Below are 18761 nucleotides of genomic sequence, written 5' to 3' on the forward strand. Positions count from 1 at the left end.
AGGGAATAAAGACAAACATAGCACATTTTGTTTAAAACACTCCAATATTTATGTGACAGTGGAAAAACCAAATGAGTGAAATGGCACACACTTTTGACTTACTGTGATATTTGAATATTTGGAAGATTTAATGCATGTGTTTATGTATAATGATTCAACATGGAGGATTTTTTTTTGTTTATGTTGGCATTTTAATCCTGAACAGAAAATTAACAAGAAAGAGAGAGCGAGAGAGACACACAGAGAGAGACTGACTGACAGACTGGAGAAACTGTATATGCTTCTTTCAAAATACTTTGTAAACTTCAAAGTTAGAAACTGCTTCAGAAGCAAAGCAACCAAAAGCAATATCTGAAGTTGCTCCTCCAGCAATAAGATTACGGTTATGCTCTAGCTCAAGGAAAGGGAATGCTGCACTACTGATTCATTCCATAAAGCAGTTTCAGAACAGGAGACCGCAATCTCAGTTTGTATTAAGGTCAACTAATCATTTATTTCAACAGACATGACTCATGAAACACACGCCCAGCATCTTTCATATCTACCTACCAACATTATCAGCACTGAGGTGACTAAGTTTGCATGTTTTCATTACCAAGCTTCTTCCTATGGAGTATCGTTATAGGGCACTTGATGGGTGCACATTTGTTCCATTGACCGCTTTCCTCGTAATATGCATCTACATCCTGTCTGCAACTTCCGCCCCCTCAGTACAGGCACAGAGAAATATCACAGCCATCGCTAGAAAAGTATCTCCCAGCCTCAAAACCCAGTTTTCCATTCAAAATTCCCTTCTTAATTTTGATTAAATTTTAATCTGAGACCCAGAGTTTTGACAGCTAGTTGTCAAAGTTGTCAAAACTCCTTTTTCCCTAGAGAAAGAAGGTAAGGTGCAATTTTCTGAGCATCTACAGGCTGGGGACAACATGTGTGCCCGCAAAAGAAGATATACCAGAAAAGAAGAAAAGAAAGGGATATATAGACTTGCATTTGCTGTTTTATAGGTTTGGATGTAAATTTAAAAATACAGCAGTGGTGCTAGTGCTTCTCCAGGTTTTGAGGGCTCTTGGGCAAGGGCTCTTGGCTCTCAATGCATCCCTTTGCTTCTTCACTGCCACCACTGCTGTTGCTCTTTTTTTTAATCACTGGTACCTCTTGCTTGTTTGCATCCAGTGGCTAAGTAGACAGCAGCATCTGCTGCCACTGCCGCTCCTCCTCCTCCTCCTCCTCCTCCTGACTGGGCCACAGCAAGAGGCAAGTGAACAAGCACACTGCAGTGGTGTTGAGGAGAGGCAAGTCTGGAGAGCCTGTGCTGGGGATGTTGGCCCAAAGCAGGGGTCTAGCCATGCCTACCTTGTGGCCAATAACATGCATCACATCTCACATTATTATTATTATTATTATTATTATTATTATTATTATTATTATTATTATAACATTTCTATGCCGCCCCTTGCCGAAACCTCGGGGCGGCTTACAACTTTAGTGAGGAAGATTGAGCAGGTGCTGTGTGCCTGCTCAGTCTGCTGCCCCAGTGCTAATTGCTGGTGGAAAACTGAAAGGCTCTTGCTCTCTGTTCTTACGGTGCTTTATTCTGAAACTGGAGTTTGACTGGGGAGTCCTTCAAACAGTGGATGCCTTCAAATAAAGGATTGTCCTCTGACAGCCCTTCAAATAAGCATGCGAAGAGCCGGAGTTCTTTTGTTACTGCTCTTGACAACTGCCCCTGTAGCCTGGTGAAACAACCCATGAATGACCCATGTTCATATGTAACATCATCCCATGGTTTAAACAGCTTACAGTTCACAACCCAACAACAAAGTATGGGTTCTTTATAGTTTTGGGTTCACACATAATAATGCTATATTATTATTAATAATAATAATAAAATGAAGGCAACCCATGCTTCAGCAAACTGGTTGATTATGCTGGACCATATCATTGGACACATTCCATCATTGTGCTGACTCACACAAGGAGTCAGCTATGGTGGGCTGGTTTTTATGTAAACAGTTCAGGTATGTATGTCTCACAGGTCATTGGGCCCACTGTGGATTGCTGGGCGACTCATCCCACATTGGTCTTCCTGCAGGGAACACTGCCAGAGGGCCAAATTGGCTTCTCCCTCCTTACCTCAGCCACAAGCCATGGCAGGCTTCTCACAGCTATTATATACTTTACACTCTTCTTTCTTTCCTTTTTTCTGGAGATCAGGAAAACTGGCTGTCCAGCAGACTTTCATGATCAGTACTTTGACAGCTATGGACAGTCCATTCAGAGTGCTTCAGTGGGACTTGGAAAAGTTGCTGGTTGCCAAATATTCTTCCTAATTTCAGAAATATTTGCATTTTTTTTAATTACTCACATTCTCGTGCCTTCATACCTCACCTGTCCCTTTGGTTACTTTTCACTGCTTGTCTTCTGACAGTTGTCAGATGTCTCCAAAGGGGAGAGTAAACTCAGCCTGCAGTCTTTGTGGGGCCATGTCCTGGTACCTGTTGGACTTTGCTAGCAGACACTTCCTTGCACATAGTTCCCCCAGGTTTCCCTATTCCTATATCCATACAACTGCTGTGCAAGTTTTTTTTTTAAATGCAAATATTTGCAGAAAATTGGGAATTTTTAAAAAGTGGTTTGTTAATTACAGGCAACTCCTTCAAGATGCCACTAAATCGCTTTGAATGAACTGCCAATAGCTGAATGAACTGCCAAATGGAATTCATGACAATTGGCTTGATAGCCAGCTTTTGGGATCTCCAAGGAAAAAGACTTGTAAAGTGCAAAAAAGTTGCAGTGATCCCAAAACTACTTTCAGTCACAGTGGAGAGGGGAGAAGTCAGTGCCAGCTGCTTGGGTGCCAGGATACACTTGGTAAGAGTAGTGAGGGTGTTTTGCTACTCTTGCAAAGTGGGTTGCTGCTTCGTTTCCTGTATCCAGGATTGGGTCAGTCAGCTGGGCTCAGATGACATAGCAACCCTTCCTGGGCAAAAGAATCCTTAGAGCTTCCATGAGCCTTCTGGATCTATGTGGCCTCTCTAGTTGGCTTGCCCTTATCTCCTGTCACTGTATCATGGGGTCAAGGATCGGCCAGGCTCTTCTGGCTCCTCTCCCATGCCCCCCCCCCGGGTCACACATCCAACCCCTGCCAGTTCCTGGAGTTTGCCTGAATACCGGAAGACCGTGACCTTGAGATAGTCTCTTCCTCCTCCACCACCTGTGCCCAGAACTCTTTCCCCAGAACTCACTATCATCATCCTCACCCTGGCTCTGCAAAGCACACCAAGAACAGCTGCCTCTTTCATTTCCAACTCATGAGTGTCAAGGGGGCATGCTTTCTACAAAAAATTTACCCTATGAGAAACCCTCCAGGTCTGCATGAGATGAAAAAACTTTATGGGTAGCAATCCATGAGGGGTTGTTGTGTTGTGCAAAGTCATTCATTGTGTGTTTTCTCCTTCTCTGCTAACTGCAGTTAATGATGTGAGCTTAAGGTGGAGGAATCCAGCCCATGCAGAGAGGTCACAAATATAGGATAAGCAATCCTATGTGTTTTCAGGGAGAGGAAAATACGACAACAGGACTGTCACTTTCACATTGTGCATACTTAAAAAACCTCCTTTTCTGAGGAGCCAAGTGACACTTGAAATGATAAAGATTCAGTTCCAGATCTTTTTCTCACTTGGAAACCCAGGAGCTATGGACTTTTGTGCCTCCAAAATATGCAGTAATTAGCATCTGCCTCATCTCTGCTTATTAATGTCATGGACAGATGTCCCCCAACTGCATCTCTCCTGGTAGATGCTGTAGGATTATTTACTGGAAACAAAGTGATAGTGTTTTCTTGGACTGGTGCATTGGGGAGAAGAAGCCAGCTGTTTTGAGAGGAGAGAGCAACAGAGGGATTTACCTTTATGGCAGAGCGTGCTTAGAAGATTAGTCTCACAGCCACCATCATTACTACTTGATAGCTTGCTGATTCTTAAAAAAAGCAAAACAAAACAAACACGGTGCAATATCTGATGCTGTGTGCATTCTACAATGCACTATAACCATTGCAATTGGGTGCACAACTCAGCAATTTCAGATGTTTGTTGGGCAACTTAAAGGTCCTACGTTTGAATAGCATGTGGATCATGCAAGGAAAGTTCCAGAAACTGAGAGGATTTTCCAGTGGCCATGGAACAGGACATCAAGTGTTGGGTCATAATACTTTGCCTTGTCCCATAAATTGCAAAGGCACAACTAGCAGTTACACATAAAAATGCATAATTTAAGCTAAATGTTTGTGTGAGTTATATTTATCATTTTGTGCAAACCACCTGTCCCCAAGCTGGTGTCCTTCAGTTGTGTTGGAATGCATTTCTCATAATCCTCAGGTGGATGGCTGTGGTGGATGCGGTTGATGGGTGCTTTAGTCTATCATATCTGGATCTCACCAGCTTGGGGAAGGTTGATGTACACAGTCAATATCTTATCTGAATATGCCTCATAGAGGATTCAGTATAAATCACACACACACACACACAAACACACACCTCTTAAGCAGTAGAAGTTGGCCTAGTGAAATATATTTGCATGTGCATTTTGCTTTTCTTTTTCTTTGATTCTAATAACAATTTGATTGCTAAGGTGTCTGAACTATTTATAGTCTATCTTAAAGACGAAGATTTACCTTTCACTCATGAAAGCTGAGATGTGCAATCATGGTTTCAAATTGGTTCTTTCTGCTGCCTAATTTGAAAGAAATATCGTCTTTAGCCTGCAGCATTTCTGTATTATCTACAGTTAGTTGTGTGAGCTCCAGGACTGGAATGGTCTTTAATAAAGTGACAGTGTCCTTTCTTTAAAAAAAACCAAAACAAAACTATTCTTGCATCAGATTTTGCTTTTCTGAGCAAAGTTTCTAAAAAGCAACATTTGTTATATCACGGTTCAATACTTCCACCTACTGCAAAAGGAATTATTAATTTAGGGACAACAACAAATTTTTAATTTATTTGCAATTTTATGGGCTTAGTCTAACACAGCTTGATTTTTTTTAAAAAATGCTCACTTGCAGGACCCAACAGCAGGTTTTGTGGAGCACTGAATAGGCTGGTTCTTTTACGGCTGACATTTTAGTGAAGGTGAAGAGGAGGTAGATTTAAAAGGCACTGACATTCAGATACATAGTGCCTTGATTTAATTTGCTGCCTTATCTCCATGCTGCTATCCATATGCTTCCATTTGCCTCAGGCAGTTATATGCAAACCTATCATCCTTTATGATGATTCTGTAAAGCTCATGGTTGATAATGGGGTGCTGGCATCCCTTTTCCTCTATGCTTGCGTAGACCCAAAACAAATACTAGTTTAAAGACATGGGAAGCAGCTGTATCTATTTTTTCCTGTTTCACTCTGAAATAAGTGCAAGAATCTGATCAGAACTGAGAACCAAGTGTGGGGGTTATGGAGCCTTTAATTCTTTGCCGTCAGCCCCCCCCCCCCCCCCGCCACCATATGCAGACCCCAATCTGGATCCCTTGTACATCTACAGTTTATATGGCCAAACAGTGATCCACCGACTGTAACTGGTCACTGTCTGCGATCGAGGACGGGGGGCAATCTAGAAAGGGACCACAGTGTGGAGGGAAAGGATGAATGCTCCCCTGCCCTGCATGCTAGAGTCCCATTCTACACCAGGCTTTCTGTACTTACTCTAGAGCAAAACAGAAACAAGGCATTGCAGCTTGCTGCACCTTTAATACAATGTCTGCAGAATGTTTGAGCAAGCCTAGAGAGCTGTGCAGCGCTGGATAAGCTTCCCAGGTGGTGGTGGTCCCATGCACAGTTGACGTGCTGCATTCCCGTGTGACACTTGGGCAGTACACGTCTTCTTTTGCCCCAGTTATCTGTCTGTAAAATGCTGGGAAATCTTCCACTAAGATGGAGCTGAGGAGGTTAAAATGCACGTCCTTTTTCAAAATGTCAAGTCCTCTCTTTGCCTGTCATCATCATTTTCATTTCTATATCACCCAGTCGCCAAAGCTCTCTGGCTGGTTTATAACAAGGGTGCATGAACATGAGTCATGCATCATTGACTTCAACTCCCTCCTCAATATAAAAATAAAAGTTTGTGGCACCTTAAAGACCAACAGATTTATTGTGGCATAAGCTTTCATGGCCTAGAGTTGTTCATGGTATAATAAATCTGTTAGTCTTTAAGGTGGGACAAGTCTTTTTGTTGGTTTTGCTGCTACAGACTAACAGGGTTCCCTTTCCAGAAGTTAAATCAAAACTAAAAACCCCACAATTGAACGGATTATTAAAAACACATAAATGAGAGTTACCCATTTGATTGGTATAAAGAACTTGATGATTTATTAGCTTCAACAGGTTTATAAAGAAACTGTTAGTTAAATTCCTTCAAATGTATTATGAGGCCGTAATTTAGTTAGTTCTATACCCAATAAAGGGCATACTCTCTGTGCAAATTATAAGCCTATAATTAATCAGATGGTATTTTCTCAGCTATATTGGCTACACAAAAACCAAGTTCTTTTGTTTGGGTAGAGAAATGGCCCAGAAATATATGACAAGTTACTGCCTTAGTTTCTTTTCCCCCTAATTCTAAATACTTGATCTTTCCATACGATTAAATGGGCTTACATTTGAGTTTTACTAGTTTTACGTACCAGTTTTTCCTATGAATTCCTGCTTGAAAATGCAAGAACTATTGTGAAGGATCATCATAACATTTTGTTGTGAACTGTCCAGGGAGGTTTGACTTTGGGGGTGGGATATAAATGAAATGAATAATCAATTAAAATAACAAGATCCTCCTAGTCCAGCATTCCTTGCAAGAATCCCAGGAACTAGCTGGTGTTATGTGCTATTTTGTCCACAAGAAATAGGACAGTGATCCAGCACTGGACCATAGCTGACCTTCTGTCCACTTCTTTAAAGGATTTTATACCATGTAGGGGCAAGGGCTGAAGGTGGTGCACCATTCCGTTTGAGAGTACTGCGTTTTTGAAAAAGGAGAATTATTCTTCCTCCAGTCAAGTTAGAATTGCTAGGCTGTATGAGAGCAGCCTACTTGTACCTAATTATCTGGTTCGTTATTGCAGCGCTGACATGAACCATGGAATGGTTTCGGTGTTGAAGCCCAATGTCAGCTATTGCATCCAGTTATGCTGACTCTTCTGGCCAAGGAAATCCCCTGCTAATGTGACTGTGTTCACCAAAATCCTCTTTGTCTGAAGAAGTGAATGCATAGAGGGACTGAAGCTCATGTAAAACGCACTAGCCTCATCCTGTTTTTATTATGTTTGAAGGCCACAGTATTCAAAGCTCTGGGAGTGTGTGTCTTTATTGCAGAAGCTGTAGTTTTGGATGTAACCTAGAATATACAAGACACTTGACAATTGATGTGTAGGAGGCACAAGCTCTTTCTACCATAAAGGTTCATTTGGGATTGGTTTATGAAGGACTTTACCTTTAGACTGCTAGCAAAGGAAAGGTGGATTCTCTGCAAACTTCTTTCTCCTCCTCCTTTAAAAATAGCATTGCTTTGTTTAATACCTGAACACTGGGGAGCATCAATTGACATAACATGCAGTACTTTGTCCCCTGATTTTTTTTTCCCATGGAGCACTTGTGTGAGAAATATTTAAGATGCAGCTTCATCATTTAGACTGTAAAAGGTTTTTATGATTGTAAAATGCTCTTATTATTGGCAGACATGGCAGTAATGAGTAGCTAGCTATGAATAGATCTTTAGGTGCCCTGATCATTGGCAGTTCTGACTGAAACTGATTGGGAGCTGTAGACCCAATCATTTTGATTGCATCATGTTCAGGAGGGCTGAAGGGGCAGGGATGGAGTGGGGAGACAGAGAGAAGATGTGATAATGATGTCCACACACAATTACATGCCAATTGTGGTTATGTTAGTTCTTTGACTGGTTTCTTCAAGTGCCAGTTCCAGAGGATTGACCCAACATGTCCATGGCCATGTCCATCTGGTTGCATAACTGTGGAAAGGCAGTTCCCACACAGCTACGAGGTCCAAGCACCTGCAAGACCCACCTTTATATAGGAGTCTCTCTGCATGACAGAACTCAACACTGTCTTATGAAGGAATATGTATTCTTCCAGAGGGAGAAATCAGTGGTGTAATGAAGCAGGAGCTCTTAGGGATACTGTTCTGGGACTTTTTGATTAGCTGGGATGCTGATGACATCTTTTATCACCTTCAGACTTTCCCTTTTCCTTCTGAGTGTAGCCATCTGCTGAATGGTGAACAGATTTTCTCACCATAATATATAGTTCTGAACTTTCTGTGTTGTTATACAGAGTATTTTGTAGTGGTTTTGTCCTGAATGGGTAGATAAGATTCATTAGCCCTGCAAAATTGCTCTTTCTAGGGGAGATGCAAATTTCTAGAACTGGTTTGTTTGTATTAATCACTACACTGCGAACTGGATTTTCAGCCTCTTCTTGAAGGGGTGGCTGTGGTGCCTGTCATAAGGAGTGCCTGCACTTCTAAAGAATACCACTACATCACCACTATGACCAGTCTGATTAAAGTGCTGCATCGTTTGTTGTTATAAAATGTCACCTTGAAAGGGAAAATATCATCTTGCCATTTTCAGAGCAAGGGACAGAAGGACTCTCTCTCAACTTTGTGGGAGGTGGAGACAAATTGCCACCCATTTGCCTTGCCTGTGTTGAAGATAGATTTCCACAGCTCATAGAGCAAATTCATCTTATGCAGTAAGTCTTCTGGACTTGATTTGGTATACAATCACATGTGGCTATTGGGTAGAAACAGCATCTAGCAGCAGCAATGTTATCCATCAGGCTTAACTGAGAGATTTGGGATAACATCATTACCTTGCTTGTTCGGTGTCCTCCTCTCCACACGCGGTCAATCAGTGCTGAGTATTTTATTGCATCCAATAATGTAAGTATAACAAGACAGAAATAAACTATGAGTCCGATGGTAATACTGGGAAGGCGGAATGTTTACCGTTTGGAGCACATTTTCTTCAAGCAGGTCTGATTATAAATTAGCAAAACTGTAAGTGGGTGTTTTTCAGCACTGGAAACTGTCCCCAGATATGTTTTCCTTTTATTTGATTCTCCTGCCCCTTTCTCAAGCATCTCTCTCTGTCTCTAACCTAGGGAAGTGTTAAAGAGTGGCTAACAGAAATGCTTACATTGATGCTTTAAATGGATTTCTTTAAAAACACTGGAGCTGAGGTTCATTATTCAACAGTTGTTGATTTGTTTGACTCCTGCCTTTGAAACTAGTGAAGATAAGAATTTACTTTTTTATAATCAGCTCCTGATTTCCATAGAAACCAGCTTCATGTTTTCCCTTGTGATCAGTTGCTAGGACAAAGCACACCAAGATGCCTGAAAGGGTTACATTAAGTCACTGGATGGGGGAGATGGGACTGTAGGACAATAACCAAGATGGAAGATAGTTTGGATAGAAGAGATTAACTCTAGATTGGAGTTTCTTGGTCAGTATGGATAGCTGCACATTTCATGGGAGGGGGCTTGATGACAGCTGCTAGTTACCTGGTTTTTTTTAATATCTGGGCTAACAGATATTTTCATTTGGGAGGACTAGACACATGCCTTGCTATGGCTGGGCAAGTATATGGAACTCGATGTGAAGAATGGAAGAGCGAGCAGTTGGCCACATGCTCCATCCTCTGCTCGTGCCTTGCTCTGGGTGTCTTGGTGGGAGGCAGCTTCACGGCACACCTGCTCCACACACACACTCCACTGGGACCAGATGACGTCTGTGGGGCATGATCCCTCCCCCAAACTCATCTGCCCTGCAGCTGGATTTGAATGGCATCATTTGCCTGCCCAAAGAAGTTCTGTGCAAAGAATGTAAATACTAAAGTAGAAGGTGAAGCACCCAGGAGCTATTGCTGTATAAGTCTCAGCCATATAAACATATGTGCTACTTTATACTGAGTCAGACTACTGGTCACCTGATCTGGTAAACCTGCTGCAGCTCTTCCCAATCCACAGGCCTCCAAATATGTTGGCCTACATTTTCCATAATCCCCAGCCACCATAGCCATTGGAATATGAGACCGTGTGATGGGAAGGAAAGAGAGAGGGTGGGGGAGCAGCAAAGCCTTACATGTAAGGATCTGTATCTGAGTCATCTTAATTAGTGTAGCCAACCTCACTCTGATCTTCATCCCTGTCCAGGCTAACACCCAAAACTTTTCTTCACCAGCTATTTACTGTGTGCTTGCCCTTCTTTATTCTGCTTGTTTACAGGCTCGTTGGATAGGTTTATGAATCTCCAGTTTCATTTTCATTTTTAAAGAGCATTGCTGCATTTTTTTTAGAGAAGGAACAATGCAATATTATTGTGGAAGTGAAAGACAATGTTTTCTCTTTGTATGATTGTGTTAGTCCACCCTAGCACAGTTCTACCTAGAAATAATGCAGTAGAAAGACAAATCCCCAAGTAGAACTCAGATCTCAGTTCTGTGACAAAAGTAAAAACAATAGATTAGTAACCTCATATAGAAAAGCTTCAAGAAACCAGGGGAGGAGTTTAAGTCCAAGCTTTAAGTTTAAGTCTTGTTGCTTGAGTCCAAGCAACAAGAGAAGTGAATAATCTTTGTGCTAAAGTTTTACTGTGACACTGGGAAGATTAAAGTGAAGAAAGTTACAAGCATGGTGAGAGGTGTCCAGAGTATGAACTTGTGTTTTCACTGAGGATGAGGAGGAGGAGAGAGGAAAGTACTCTATTTTCAACACGATGTAAACAGAGAAGTCACATGACTTAATGATGGCTGAGGCTGGGGAGGAGATGGGGAGAGGGACACTGAAGATAAAGCAAAAGCTTCGTGCCACATGAACAAGGTGACATGAGCAACATGTGCAGAGAAGCAGCATGGCGGGGGGCAGGGGCATGTGAAAAGTTGAGTCTTGGGCATATTATTAATTTTTATTACTTCCAAATACATCTAAACCCTCTTCAGCCATTTAAAACTGGGATGAGCAGAAAGTACATCTTGGATCTACTCCTGAGCAATTTGTAATAGATATCTGAGAATTTCTGGCTCCTGGATATGACAATGGGAGTGATAAAATGACTACCTCACACCCTGTACAGTCATCCCTAAATGAGACTTCTGAAATGAAAACAGCTTGAGGTGATGAGGAGGGGGTGTCTGCAGAGTAACTATGAGCTCTATTTAGTTTTTGTTTCTCAGAACAAATTTCTGGCTTTAAATTCTTACATGTAAGTGCCATTGCTTTTGTTATTTTGCATTGGCTCTGGCAGATCTCAGGGTTCTAGTTAAAAAAGAAGTAGATCTCCAGTTACTGATCTCTATCCCTTCTTTAGAGAATGCTCCAAAATACTTCCCCATCTTTACTGAGCTGTTACCTCTTTTGTTTTTTATTTATCTAGGAAGTCCATTCTAGAATCCATAAAAATAAAGCCCCATCTGGTCACCTTCCTTCACTGCTATAATGTAGCCTGCCTTGCTGTTCCATTTTCTGTGTTCATGACCACCTCTGGATAAGTATCTGTGTCCTACTAATCTACAGCACTGAAATTCAGCACAACATGGTTTACGCTTGCGCAATTCACTGCGACTGTATTGATTGCAGTGAATCTCAGCGCTGGAGTTAGACCTAACCACTTACTCTGTGCAACTCCCATTGTCCTGAAAATTGATGAGAAAATCAAATGCATTAATAGCTTCATGATTTAGCACCTGCAGTTCCGTCAAATCATTCTTACATCGGGTATCACATATGCTTGTGACAATCAGCCCATTGTTCATTTAATGAGCCACCACCATATCCCCCCACTGCTGTGACAGGTGTAACCAAAGTTGTTTATTGTTTCTCTGCTGCATTTTCTGAACATCTTAATTATATTTCTCTTCGGTGTCCTGGAGGTGTCTCTGCCTGTGACAAGTCTTGATTACTGGTGTGGTCGATTGCATCTAACCATTAATGAATGGATTTGCATAATGTCCCAAATGAGAATACCACCTATTTGGCTTCCCTTAAAAGGAATTTGAATAGAGAAATGCTTTTGTCCCTCTTTGTGCTTCTTCCAGAAACAATTTCTAATCCAGGCTGCAAATTCTTGAATTTCATTTGTGATGTGAATTGAAGGGGATGCTTAGGAATTACACATGCAGGTTGCTAACATTTCATGTGACTTTTGTCATCTCTGGAGGAAGTGCTGCATAAAACCAAATATAATTATAGCTATATGCTTTGTCTGGAGAATATGCATGTGCACATGTGTGAGTATATTTATATGCCTGGATGTCCTAGGGTTTTCAACAATAAAATGAAATAGAATTAAATATATATATGCAGGGCTTATCTAACCTATTGCTTTACTAAGTCTTCTTCCATTTTCTTTGCAGGTTTAAGAGTAAGTCCTTTACACAGGTTCCTCCCCCACACCTCAGGGGGCTCTCTTTCCCTGCCTTGCTATATATTCCATCACATGACCAGAAGGTGGCTCCCATAGTACAGGTGTGAAATAGCAGAACTTCAAAAATACATAAACTTTCATTGTGAAATTAGGAAATCCTTGCTTGATCTAAAAGTTGCTGCAAAACATGAGCAAGGCCTTGGAGGATGGCAGCATCATATAAAACTCCCACAAACTACCATGAGTGCACAATGGATGTCCCATGTGGACCCTAGTGATGTTGAGGTTAGCTTTCACTTGCATCCTGTGGTACAAAAATGAAGTTTAAAGTAGAACTACACGTTGATGGTAGCACAGCACTTTTAAATTGATATACTAATTAGAGCAAAGTCATGATGCTATTCCTCTATTCCACCAATTAACTTTATGACCCAATCAGTTCTCTGCACATTGATTTCTTCTACACTGTAGCAGAGTGCCTATTAACTCCAGCTTTGTGTAGCTCTGGCTTGAGTGGAGCAGAATGATGTATTGGAGGTGGCAAATGTCTGTTTTCTGAAATGATGATATTATCAAACATGAAGGCAAGGAGCGAGCTAGAGAAATGTACTAGTGATTTTGTGGGTGATACTGTTGTTTTTCGTGCTGCAGTTGCTCTGCTGCCTGCACTTCTTCTGCTAGACTCTGCACTAGCAGCCTCTCATTCCAAAGCACTGACACTGCAGGGAGGACAATGAATTTGTCTTGGACCCACTATGAACTTGTAATGTGTCACTGTTCTTTGCAGCAATATACTATAATCCCATCCCTTGTATAGAGTGCACAACTCTGGCAATCACATCACAAAAACAGGATATTTTAAGATCTGCAAAAACTACAGAAAATGGTGGCCAAAATGATCAAAGGGCTTTATTTTACTTCTTTTCTTATACCTTTTTTTCTTTCTGTATCTTAGTTATGAAAACAATAGAAAACTATATACAAAAAGGAGAGCAGGAGGTGGAAAAGTGCATAGGATGCTGGAACCCAGGGTCATCCCATTGGTGGGAGCCTCAGGGCAGATAAAAGGAAGGACTTCATAGAACTGTACATAGTCCGACTGTGGAAGGTGCTATCACAAGATGTGGTGATGGCTTCAAAAGAAGATCAAACAAGTTAATGGAGGATAAGAGTCAATGGCTGCTCCTCACGGTGGCTACATACTACTTCCAACAGCAAAGGTTGTATGCCCCTGTATATCAGCTGCTGGAGAACATGAGAGGGAGGATGTTCATGTCTTTCCTGGGATTTTCTCACAAGTAGTTGATTGACCACTGTGGGAACAGAATGTTGAACTAATTGTGCAGGATCAAATGAAAGGCCCAGCACTGCTTCTGCTCTAACATGGCTTCTACTGCTCTAATACTCTTCCATTGGCTCTAACATGGCTCCTTCCCATTTTCTTCTTCCTCCTGTCCTCTAGCATCACTGTTTCTCTTTCATACACAAATCTCTCTAGCTTGCTTTGATTAGCCAAGTCCCTATGGCAGACATTTTGTAACCAGTCACATCCTCCATGGAAGTCATGTTGAGGTGGTACCCTCAGTAGTTTTTTCAAATTCCCTAATGATGCATGGGTCCAAAAAGGCCAGATGCCTCTTCCGAAACTCTGGTTAATTTTTATGATGATTAGTGAAAGCAAGCCAGTATCATACGCTATAGTTTGAAGTTGGCTTGTTTCCACTAACAAGAGTTAAGTTTGGCTGCAGTTTGTCCGTGTTTGGAAGATATGGCAAGCTGTGGTTAATGAAAAACTGAGGCAAATGTATCTAAATGTTCTTTGTAGCCACACTATGAAAGGAAAGGGGACAGGAGAGTATGTGAGCATGGGGTGGGGGTGCTTGTAACAAGAAACTGTGATTTAGCATTACATTGAAACCCGCCACAGTATGACCTGAGAAGCCTTGGCAATGCTGTCCTTAAATTAAATGCAGCACAAAGCCTCCTTGTTGGCTTGCTTTGTTCTTTGTTTAGCTCTGAAGATATATTTGCCCTGTAATAGCAAGCATTTTTAAGCAAACACTTTTGCTTGTCTCCTTCATTTGTTTTTATGGTTTTCTTTTTTATTTAAAATAGTCTGGTGTCAGTATGTCAGAACTACAACAGTTCTAGTTCTGTCAAGCCATTTCATGTTCTTTACAATCAGTACTCCTTCCTCTTTGCCTGAAGATATTCCTTCCGGAGGCTTCTACGGAGTATTATTTACACAGTGCAAACCTTACAAGTTCTCTGCATTGAAATGTTGCTGTGAAAACAGGTCTGTGAACTATGGATATGCCATCAGTTGAGATGTTTCACAGACAAGGGAGCTGATCAGTAGTCAGCAAATGTGAGCGAAAGAGCTGCCCAAAGACTGCGATAATGATACAGGGAAATGTTCAAGTACAAAGGCTTCAGTCCAGCAGGGACCAGGCTAAGGCAAGAGTGGTCAAAGTAGCAGGCGGTGATCAAAATATAGTTAAGCAGTCAAATAAATGGCACACTCCAGCAGCAGAATCTGGCAGGAGTCCCAGGAGCATCAATCACAGAGCAAGTCCAGGATGCAAGGTAGAAGACACTGGAGCTGACAGAATGGTATCACTTTTAGCAGTGGTTAGGCAGACACTGAAAACATTTATTGCCAGAACCTGCTGAGCTCCCTTCATCCCTGAGCTCAGTGCAGTATATTAGAATTTGCTAGCTGAAGCCCTACTTAGGAGAAGTTATTGCCTTCTGAGGAATCCTTCTCTAAAAGTGAATATTCCTTCTCATGAGAGCACTACTGGCCTGCTGCTTGAAGTGATGAGATTCTTAGAGGCTAGGGGAGCACTCAGCTGCTGTCAGAAAGGCAGAAGCTCCTGCCCCTACAGGTGTGGATTTGTACCCACCTCCCCCAGAGGATCAGGATCCTCCTGTTCTGCTGACCGTGAAAGATCTGAGCTGCTCTCAGTTTCTGTGAGTTCTTTCTCTGAGAAGGATTCTTCCAAGGATTTCTCCAGTGGAGACATGACAAGTAGCTTCCCAAGACCTTCAGAGAGTAGGCTATAAATATCTCTTGACTTTCTTTCTTCCATTTGGCCTGCAATGCACAAGATCTCAAAGCAATTGGACCAGCGCAACAAAGCAGGCTGCAACTCCCAGCATACCTTTTGGCTTTTATTAAGATTTATTCAAAAATGCTTTCAGCTATATCTTACACATCATGGAAAGCTATGCAATCACAGCAAAGGACCCAGTGGTTCAAACACCAGGTTGGCGTAATTTAGGCATTACAGAACACTTGAGTGTTACACTGGATACTCTGCTCTCTAACAGTACGCAAGAGTTGCAGCAGAGTAACTGAGGTTTCTTTATGTGGGTAGAAATCTTAAGGTATGAAATGAGTTAGAAATGTGTATGACTATGTGTTTGTTACACCTATGTATTGGTAATTTGTTTACTGTTCTTGTGAGCTGCTTTAAGCATAGTTTGGAACAGGGGGAGTATAACTAAATCTGTTGAAGATGATGTAGGAAAAAAATCAGATCGTAAGAAGAAGTCAATGCTGCTTAGGCTCTGTGTCAATTTTGGTCTTTTATTTTCCTTCATGCCAGCTCCTGAATAATTTCCATGCAATATCTAGGGTCCTACTCTTCTTTTCCAGACTTTCCCAATATATTTTTGAATTTGGCGGGAGGGGGGGAGGATAAAAAAGACAGGAAGAGAAACCCACAAAAAACAAATGTAATATTCCAGTGGGCATGTTATGGCAATACATTGTGTTTAAACACAAGTAAAATGATTTAAGTACCAAACTGTTGGTATTCTTTTTGTAGAGAAATTGAAATGGGTTTACCACAGTGAACATCCAGCCCTGCAACAAGGTCATTCAACCATTCACCTGATGATCTTTTTGATTAGGGCTTGGGGAAGGAATTATCAATAATGAAGAAAATGGATTTTATATGGATGGGTTTTATTTAGGGTTCCTGTACCTTTCTATGGAGGGAATTCTGTCAGCTACAGTATTTCAGCTTCCCACAGGTGTTATGGAATGGCAAGCTGTGCCATGTTAGGCTTAAATCCAATGTTGTATGATTGGCGTTATTCTCCTCCCCGCTCCCCTGGAGTAAATTTGGGGGTATGAAGCAGGGTAGGAAACTGTTCTACCAGTGGTTTCAGTTCCACCAGTGGACCGTCAACAACTTAAGGGTTGAAGTTAGCACCCCACTTTTCTCCTAATTGCTGATTCATCCAATTCAACCCTAATCTTTGATCAGATTTTGTGAAATACAGCTCTTCTTCTTCAGTTTTACCTGCATGCTTCTCTGGGAACTGCTGTACAAGCCACAAAACTTTATGTTGCAACTGGCCCTGGGTTTGCCTGTGGGTGTCAGCGGTGGAGGAAGTTTGCCTAATGATGCATTCAGACTGGATTTTTTTTTCTTTTGCACAATCTGCAGCTATGAAGTAAGCATAGCTGGAGGTACACGATGCACAGCATCTTGGGATCTTTGTTTGCATTCTGTTTCCATATGCTCATGCCTAATCTTAAAAGGTACATGGCTTTGCTTCATTGCTTTACACGAAGTCTTGATGGCTCCTCTCTTGGCTATTGTTCCACCCCGCTTAGCTTGTTTGGTTTGTTTTAGATCATTTTGCCTGTGCATGCTTTCACCAGACCATGTGACCTGCCCTTTGCAGCAGCTGCTTCCTGATAAGATCTTAAGGTTTTCCTCATCCTACCCTGTCTTTTTGTTCATTTGTTCTCTTTTTGGCACCCTGCCTCAATCTTAGTGGACTTGGTAGAAATACACTGTGCAAATTGGAAACCTTACACAAGTAGCTCTCTCAGGAGGGTTGTATATGTATGCAAAGGGAGAGACAGAATAGTGGGGCCCTCACCTGCTGCATGAGAGACTCATCACCATTTGGCTCCTCCTTTCACTGAATGGCTCTCATTTAGGCTAATCAGCATAAGCAAATGATGTCACTTTTAAAATCAGTACTTGGGCTTGCTTGTTTCCATATCCTCCCCATCTTTTTTAGGCATCTTGGCAAGTGGCATAATTGGACAAATGCCAGGGCCCTAGAAGGCCAGACAATGAATTCTGCTTGTTCACACTAACAGCCCAGTGCTGCTTCTTTTAGCCCGGGGATGCTGCACCCATAGCCAGTTGGTCACCCCCGGTGGCTGGCAGGGACTCGGGTGCAGCACTAAGCAGAGCTGTGAGCCATGTACAGGCATTACTTACCCCGTCATCTCAATAATCTGTCCTCACCCCCAATGTGTGTCTATCAGAGGTGGGCCAGGGGTAATGGAGACTGTGGTACTGGGGACGTGGAGCACATGGCCCTGAGCGCCACTGAGTGCTGATGGTGGAGGTACCTGCCCCTTCTGCCCTTGATGCAAGCAATTTAGCCTGCAGCAAGGGCTGTAAGAGTAGCCAGGCAGCTGTGCATTTAAGTGCCCCAGCACAGCCAGCGAAAAGATGGCAGCTCTGCCCCCAAATATCAGAGTCAGCAGAAGTAAGATGGTGAGGCAAGGAGTTGACAGGGGTATTTCAGCACCACCCTCCAGGCCTTGCCAGCTGCCCTGGGAAGCAGCCAGATAGTTGCAGCAGCAGTGGAAACGAGGGCAATTGTGATGGCACTGGCAAGGTGCGCCACCACCATCATTACAACAGGGGTGTGGGGGAGGTCACCACGGGAATCTGTCCCCCTGCCCCCCAAAACTGAGTTCAACCATAAATTATAATAGCTAAGGTGTTTGCCTGTGTACACATACAAAATGTGCAGTGGGAGATGAAATGGAATGTGGCTGGGTGAGTGAGGGTGTGTGCAAACTCTGTGTTAGGCAACCATGATTGCAAAGGCTGCCTGAGGTGCATCTCTCATGGCGTTTATGTTTTCTTCTAGAATGCAACAAAAACAGTGGAAGAGGAGAAACCTAAAGCTCCAACCATAGAAGAACTGAAAGTGAAGATTGAGAACTACAATTCAAAAGTCAACAACTGTTTGCTGATGAAGCTGGTTTGTACTACATTTTCTGCGCTGCCTTTTATCTTTATTATCATGTTGGCATTTGTCATACAAGCATGGAGTGTTATATTGAAACTGGTCCTATTTCTCTCATGAGCAGTTGTGGTAGAGTCTTGTCTAAGCCCAAGAGTAAATAAATCTCCATCTTCCCTTTTCCAAATAACTCAAAGAACAAATGAAGCTCTGATTTCTTCAGGCTGAATTTCACCATAAATGGCATCATTAACCAAAGTAAATAATGAGACAGCTGGGAGTTTAACTTTGCAGGTTGCCAAATGCCCCGACAGAAGGAAA

The 18761-nt window shown here is 42.2% G+C and overlaps 1 protein-coding gene across 1 annotated transcript in view; it reads left to right on the forward strand.

Annotated features, from left to right (window-relative positions):
* Positions 1–18761, forward strand: part of RASSF5 (Ras association domain family member 5) — a 55549-nt gene that overhangs the window by 27118 nt on the left and 9670 nt on the right. The window contains exon 2 of the mRNA XM_044446296.1: positions 18345–18458. Coding sequence (XP_044302231.1) covers positions 18345–18458 — 114 coding nt within the window. The remainder of the gene's footprint in view (positions 1–18344; positions 18459–18761) is intronic.

Source organism: Varanus komodoensis, unplaced genomic scaffold, assembly GCF_004798865.1.
Source record: "Varanus komodoensis strain SLA01 unplaced genomic scaffold, ASM479886v1 scaffold1, whole genome shotgun sequence".
Taxonomy (NCBI): domain Eukaryota; kingdom Metazoa; phylum Chordata; class Lepidosauria; order Squamata; family Varanidae; genus Varanus; species Varanus komodoensis.